Genomic DNA, 7,836 nt, shown 5'->3' with positions numbered 1-7,836 from the left:
AATTTGTTCCACTAAAATATACAGAGGACATTCATGAGAGAAAGAGAAAGAGATGAAACCCTTGCCCTGAGTTAGGAAAATATCCTCTTCCCAGCATTCTGCGCCATCTGATGCACCCCAACTTGAAGATCTTTGCCCCTCAGAAGTATTTTTATGAGCACCAGGCCAGAGTCAGCAGTATCAAGAGACTCCCTCAGAGGCAGAGAAACCACCTCAAACTTCATCCCAATTCAGAAGAATTTTAGGTGCTCCCAGGAGCCCCCAACAACCATCATTAGTTCAGTTATTAGTATTGGTGGTTTAATGGTAAAATTCTCACTGTGCATGTGTCCATTTCATACAGGTCTTTATACTGCGCTTATCACCATAGGATGGGAGATCTGTGTTTGATTCCCAACCAGTGCAGGGCTGAGTTGGGGATCAGATACTATGGTGATGGGAGGCAGTATAAAAGCGTAAGGTAGAAAAGACTGAACATCTGAGATTGTCTAGTATTCAACAGATCATGTTTCCTTCCCGCACTAAAATCTTTCTTACCTTATTAACAGATGTGTTATTCATTTGTTTAAAATGAAATCCAAGGATTGTGGCCTGATCCTACATGTGCTGAGCACCCTCAATTCCCAATGAGTTTGCAGGAGCAGAACTCTGCATTAGCTGCATTCACTTAATGAAAAGGAGGATAATTGAGTGGAGACCAACACCAGCACAGAGGCTATTCTATAGTGGATGATATCACATCCCCAGAATGTAATGGAGGCAGAGTTGTCCCGCGGATAGGGTGGCAGTCTGGGAAGCAAGAGATCTGGATTCTACTTCCAGCTTTGCCAGTAACTTGCTGTGTGGCCTTGAGCACATTTCAGACCAGGTCCACCCTGAGAAACCTGGAGCCTGATTTTCAGAGGGGTTGAGCACTCACAGCTTGGAGTGAACTCAAAAATTGGAGGCACCCATAATCAGAGATCACTTTTCATTATTTGGTCTGTACCTCAGTTTCTCCATTTGTGAAACAGAGACAGTAATACTTGGCCACTTCTGCACACTGCTCAGAGATCTGCGGATAAGAGTTAAATGGTTAGTTATTGTCTACTGCCTGTTTGATGAGATCAGAGAGCTAGGTGTGTTCAGACAGTATCAGCCAGGAGGCAATTGTGCTGCATGATGTGATTCCAACGTCGGTTGTTCAGAAGGAGAGTGATCGCTCATTTAGTTTGGGCTTGGAAAAGTCAGTCTTTATTGTCTCAAACAGCATCTTCACCAGCTCGGTATTCCCTCTGGTGACCATGGCTTTGGAGAGCTCGATCACCTCTGTTGTGTGATTGCGACACACCAGTCTCAGCTCCTGGCGGACACGCTGCTTTGGGTATTTCTCCTCAGCCTTCTTTACCCACAATTCCACCTCCTGCATCAGCATCTCGGCATTCACCCTCTTCTGACTGAACAGTATAAGGAGTGTCTCCATCAGGCACCGGAAACTCTCTGTGTAGGTGGAGCCCACATCGTCCAGTTCTATGGCTCGCTTGAAGCACCCAATGGCATTGGACTCCTCATTTTTAAGCCGCAGGCATTTCCCCCTAAGCAGCTGTATTTCCGGTAGTGTATCTCCCAGGTCAAACTCCATGGCTTTCGCAAAGAACTCCAAAGCATTGTCCAGTGCAGTCTCGTCCACTGGGAATAGTTCCTGCATGGCATCAACACCCATGTAATAGTAGACCTAGAAGGACATAATGACAGAATGACTGCAGATTCACAGCCGTGGTTTACAGGGAAACTGCAGAGCCTTTTACTACTGCCTGAGAAGACTGCACTACGCCGGGGTAACATTCGTTAGCAGAATCCACCAGTGGACCACGCAAAGTGGCCACGGCATAGTTGAGGCTCTGGGCCAGTCTGCATACATTATACACAACCATCATTTGAGCCCTCCAGTTCACCTCCCTCCACCTCCGGCCCTACACTGATTCTTAGGGTACGTCTACACAGCAGAAGCTGTGCACAGGCTAGCCTGCCCAAGCTAGCGTGAATCCAGCTAGCACTGGTAACAACAGCAGTGAAGACAATGCGGTGTGGGCTTCAGCACAGGTAGTAGAAGCCCAGCAGGGACCGAGTATATACATGGCTCGCTAGCCCTCCCAGGACCCCACACTGTGCTATCTTCACTGCTAATTGGATTCAAGCTAGCTTGTGTAGGCTAGCCCTTGTTCAGCTTTTCCTGTACAGACATACCCCAAGAGCCAGGACTCAGCCTTCAGGGTTTCTATGTTCTATTGTTCCTCTTGTTTCTTTAAGTAGTGAATGTAAATAAAAACATGAAGACATGAAAAAAGCAGCCGCTGATCTCACTGGGAGAGCATCTGTGTATTTACTCACCTGGCCTATGTCCAGGTATGTCTTCAAGCACGGACAAACCTTTACAACGCTTTCAAGGTCCTCTTTAGCACTGGTGAGATTTTTCCTGTCTGGCATGCCTCCCAAACCCATCTTTGCACGTTCCAGATCTCGCAGATAGAGCTTAATGTGGATCTAAACACAGGAGGAAACTCATTCTGGTATACATCCAGTTTCAATGTTATCCCTCCTGCCACAATATTTGGGGTTAGTTCATGCTTGTAGGGCCATTTTAACATATATAGCACTAAATATATTAATATTAGTAAAAAAAAAATGAACACATTGGGCCAGATCCTCAGTTGGGGTTAATCAGTGTAGCTCCACTGCAAGCCAAGTTACATGAGCCAAGGAGCTGTCTATCTTGCCCATCACCAAAGTGTCTGAGTGCCTAAGACAACATATTTCCACACACCTCCTGGAGATGTGTTGACCAGTTACTGGAATCCCCTTTCACAGTGATGAGGATGTAACTACCAATTGATCTAATAATCCTATTATATGAATAGAATTGGGGAGCACTACATGTTTCTGTCAGTTGCACCACTGCACCCCATTGGCGATCCGAGGAGTTTTAACTTAGTAAGAACTGCAGAATCAAGCCCTTTGTTTTATATTGTTTTGTAGTCTTCTGAAGCTGAGTCTAGTTAAGACACAGTCTGGCTTTCAGAAACCGCCCTAATGCTGCATTTTTTTGGCCTCATACCTGCATGCAGCTGAGCTTCAAGAGAAATTAGAAACCTCCTTTGAAGGACAGGTCTAGCCACACACTAAGGATACCCAGGACAGCCTGAACATTCACTTGTGAGGTAATTTATTTCTTAAGGAATTGAATATTTCATGTTTTAAAAAATAAATAAAGTGAGAATTAATCTCAGGTTTATTTAAAAACCACCCAACCAACTCCCATTTCAGTACTTTGCTGCTGTTATAATAGGAAATAACCAATAACAATACTCCCGGCTATTTGAGGTAGGAATCATCAACACCACTGTACAAATGGGGACACCCAGGTACAGACAGATAGAGGGTAACACTTTCAAAAGATCGTAAATGATTTAGGAGCCTAAGTCTCATTCAAAGTCAATAGCACTTCAGCTCCCAAATGCCTGAAAATTAGACTTAGGTGGCTAAGTCACTTATTAACATTTGAAAATGTTACCCTAGGTGAGTTCATGGCAGAGCCAGCACTGAACTCAGATCTCCAGGCTGGCTCTTTAACTATGAGACCATCCTTCCTCCCCAGTTTATTTTCCCTTTGGGTGACTGCTTTGACTATCACATCACATAGCGCAGGACAATGATAGCTGAAGCTAAACGCTAGAAAAGAAGCTATCAGGAATCCCTAGTGGAATCCCACTGGCACAGACAGAGCCATTTCCAGGAGCCATATCAGTGAAAGGCTCCTCAGATCACGAAGAGGAATTTGACTCCTGAGTACAAGGCCAGGCCTGGTGAGCCCCATTTTCCAAGAGAAATCTCCCCTGGGGCCCTGTATCCTGGGTGAATCAGCTGGCAAGCCGCTCAGGGATGAAGATGCTTATTCAAATGATGCCTCCAATATTCACCAGTGGCACAGAGAGGCTGTGGATCTTGGCAAATGCCCTCTCCAGTTGGCTGACTGCACTCGGCTGGCAGGGCTTGAAAAGCAGATCAATGGCCTTACACGGGATTCTGCATTTTGGAAGTTCATAGATCTTCTGTCAAGTAAAGCCCTTAATGGAAACACATAGAGTCAGGCTGGCTCCTGGAAGGAGGGAGGCAGTGGTAGGTTTTTATTCTGGGTGGAGAGTGGCAGGAAACCAGCATTACCTTCTGCTGGAACTCAAGTGCCTCCCTGTGATTTGGGGCCCAATCTGAAGGCCATTGAAGCTGCTGGGAAGATTCTCACTGACTTCAATGGGCTTTGGATCAGGCCCAAGATTCCACCAACCTGCTCTTGTGTAATGACAGCGAATGAGAAATGTTGATACCTCAATGGGCCAGATCAGTTTCCATAATTATTAATATTTACAGCAACGGTGTATATCTCCTGGGATGCCTTTTATCTAGAAGTGTCCCAAAGTGAGTAACAAACTAAACAGAGGGATCATTTCACCCACCACTGATATACAGCCACCTCTGGGGTGGAACATGGCAGCTGTTTCACATCACAAAGCAACACTGCACAACAGGTTAGAAGAGGAAATGAAGGGTACTAAATGCACATGCTTACTTAGTTTCTTAAATTTAGGCCCCAATTCAGCAGAACTTTAGGCACCTGTTTCACTTTCAGCACATGAGGCATCTCACTCCTATTCAGCAGAGCACATAAGCACATCTTTCACTGTAAGCAGGTGAATAGTTCCATTTCAGTCAGCGGGACTATGCATGTTCTTAAAGTGACAAAAGTGCTTACGCGCTTTGCTACAACGGAGCCTTACTTTTTTAAGGTGAGGCTGCAGTCCCTTTCAGAAAAAAATTGTATGTTCCAATGGGCTTCCCAGGACGAGCGGAAGCCTGTGCAAGGTGCCACTCCAGAAGACTCCAGAAATCAAGCAAAATGACATAGACAGAAATGTGAGTTGTTGGGTTTGTTTGGTAAGTTTAGCATAGCCTCAAATCTTGTGCAAATGACGAGGTTGCTAGAAATATTGCCACAAGGCCAGTCCCTGGCCAGGTTAGGGGCTGCTCTGGCTCTTGGTTCAGACTTTGGTATCAAAGACAAGCAACGTACCTTGGCCCGCGTGCAGTAGGCCTGCCAGTTGAGCTCTGGATCTTGTAGGAGATTTAGCGCCATATTGCAGATTCCCATAGCCATTTCTTGCTTGCCCAGGAAGTGGAAAATTTTTGCCAGTCGGTTTAGTGTGGGAGGATTGTCTTTAGCTATTTCTATTGCCTTTTGAAACCAAGAAAGCAAAACATATTCCCATCAGTGAACTGCCCCTTACTGTACTGATCAAAGGCCCAGAAACATCCCTGATTCAATTGGACCGTCTGTGTTATTCACAGACTGGCTTTTGTGACTGACTGACTGTAGTTTGTTGTGACTCAGATGATGACTCAAAAGCTGCACAGGTACTGACTCACAATGGTGCGGTACTTTTAAATAGGCAGATTCCTGCACTCCGCTTTACTGCTTCCCTCAGGGCTTGGCATCTACATGCCCTCAACAAACATGGTTGCCTCAACTTCTCATTTCACCTAGCCAACAAGAGGAAGAAGAAAAACCCAGTCATTTCTCAGAAATATTTAGGGGCAGATTCTGATCCCCTATCTCACTGAGTAGCACCTCTCTCCATGCATGATCCAGCCCCATTAAAGTCAACGGGATCATTGGCTGAGCATAAGCTACCCATTGTAAGGAGAGGCATTAGATTCTGGCCTAGAAAAGCCACCACCCAATGATTCCTTCTGCTAACTCAGCAGTAACCATACCCTGTGTCATAACCCATGGCCTCGAACCCAGGCCCACAGGAGCAGCCACGCTTCAACCCTCCATTTGGCAACCTGCTGATAACTTCTGACCCAGGAAACACAGCCCCAGATTGAGGGTCCGCCCTGATATCCTATTGATGAAGTCCCAGAGCAGCCGATTGGCTCACTGGCCCTACTTAAGTCAGGAACAGGAAAGCTGTCTGAACAACTGGGATTCACTGTGCTCTGGACTGGGTGCTTCCCGCTCCCCTGGCTTGACTTCCCAGTATCCTGACCTGACTCGGCTCCTGACCTCTGGCTTGTGATTCTGATCTCCCGGTATCCTGACCCAGCCTGACTCTCAACTCCTGACTGTGGACTCCAGCTCTGACCACTAGATCTGGCTGCTCACGACTTGGCCTTGACACCCTGGACTAATAAGCACCTCAGCATCTACATTATTTAAGTGAGGACACAGTTATTACCTCAGAAACAGGAAGCACCTTAAATTTTCCACGTGCTATTTTTTTAAAACTCCAAAGTAATTGACTTAGGTTCATACATCAGGCCCATTACCACAGCGTCTTGGTGCCTGATTAAGGGCTGTAGAGAGACAGGTCTGGAGCCACACTATCCCAGCAGGGAACTCTGGGAGGCAATGCGGGGAGAGTATGGGTGCGGGCCTACGTCGTATGAGGGGAGCTTTCCCGACCATTGTGGAATGGGGACTGGGTTATAGCCCTGCCTCCTTGCCAGCCCTCCATGGAGTGGCCAGTGCAGGCACTGGAATTGTGCCTGCACTCTGTATAGGGCATTGAAAGGGGAGGAGACTCCTTCTCCCGCCCTCTTCATGCACTCCTATAAGGCTAGACCCGACTGATAACGGCAATAGACTTAGCCACTGTTCTTGGCAGAGGTGGCTGTGAGCCCAAACCATGGCTCAAGCCAGCCCTGAGTTTTGGGAGAGTTTAGCTCTGGATCCTGACTGGATGGGTGGCTTAGGCCTGTACATGCCAACGCTGCCTTGCGTGATTATAATCTTAACCCGAGAGCTGGCAGGACTGCTGAGTTGCACGTGTAACCCAGGCAGGCTGCCAATGGAGCATGTGATTCCTCAGTTATATTGGGAGCAGGGGTGTAGTCAGTGTGAGGCTCAGGTGCTTGTATAAGGGGTGGAGGCTGTGGGGGGGGGTAAAACAAACACCCGGCCTAATCCTTCTCCCTTCTCTCCATTCCCCGGGACTCTCCCATCCCTAGAACTTCTTCACTCTGAACAAAAATTAACCCCTGGATGCTTCCTCCAGCCTCATCTTACAGCTTGGGCCCCTGGGCTGCAGTAAGTGGTAGCTCTTGTCATCAGTGGAACGAGACTGATTCACACCACCTGAGAATCTGACCCAGTGTCCTTGATGGTGAGGTCTGCTTGTGTAAGACAGAGATCCTAAGCTCTGCTGGCTTTGTCTTAGATGTACTGCTCATTCTGGAGTGCCTCGGAGTAGGGCAAAGGAGGCATGAGGATGGGGTGACGGGGAAGGAGCAGATAAGAAGGGAATGCGGAGGAGAGAAATGGCAATCTGCATGGCTTATGGGGGATGTAGGTGGAAAGGAGTGAGCAATGGGGTCTTCCCCAAGTCTTCTTGTTACACGCTAGCAATGAAGTAAAAAAGCACCTTGCCAAAGCAATCAAGGGGCCCAGTCCCAGAGTAACCACAGTCATGGATCCCCATCGGGGTGGTGGAAAACGTCTCTTTCCTTTCCAGCAGCATCCCGAGGTAGCACCAGGCCAGAGCTGGGGGGTGGGGGGTGGAGAACAGAAGTCAGAGCAGGTTAGCAGTAAAGACACTAACATTAGAAGCTATCCATCCTGCACAATCAGGTTGAAGGGGCCTTTCACTTTGGAAACAAGAATTCACTGAGCTGCTTTGACAAAAGATGCTTTCCAAAGTCAGGTTAGTTTAGTGAATTTAGTGCTTCTGAGAAGTGCCCAGGAGCCTGGAGTACTTGGTTTATCTGCAGCATGAAGAGTGACAGTGCAAGCTGCCCACACGCTGC

General features: G+C 47.3%; 1 protein-coding gene across 1 annotated transcript in view; it reads right to left on the bottom strand.

The window, feature by feature from the left end:
• Positions 1 to 978: 978 nt before the first annotated feature.
• LOC113406531 (tetratricopeptide repeat protein 22-like) overlaps positions 979 to 7,836 on the bottom strand; it is a 17,913-nt gene continuing 11,055 nt past the window's right edge. Inside the window, exons 4-7 of the mRNA XM_026651803.1 lie at positions 7,455 to 7,573; positions 5,105 to 5,266; positions 2,371 to 2,523; positions 979 to 1,714 (exon numbers count right to left, since the gene is read on the bottom strand). Of these exons, the coding sequence (XP_026507588.1) occupies positions 1,184 to 1,714; positions 2,371 to 2,523; positions 5,105 to 5,266; positions 7,455 to 7,573 (965 nt within the window). The 3' untranslated portion in view covers positions 979 to 1,183. The remainder of the gene's footprint in view (positions 1,715 to 2,370; positions 2,524 to 5,104; positions 5,267 to 7,454; positions 7,574 to 7,836) is intronic.

Source organism: Terrapene carolina, unplaced genomic scaffold (genome assembly GCF_002925995.2).
Source record: "Terrapene carolina triunguis isolate 2854851 unplaced genomic scaffold, T_m_triunguis-2.0 Scaffold103, whole genome shotgun sequence".
Lineage (NCBI taxonomy): Eukaryota > Metazoa > Chordata > Testudines > Emydidae > Terrapene > Terrapene triunguis.
Note: the sequence above shows the minus strand (reverse complement) of the source record. Positions and strands in the feature narration are given on the sequence as shown.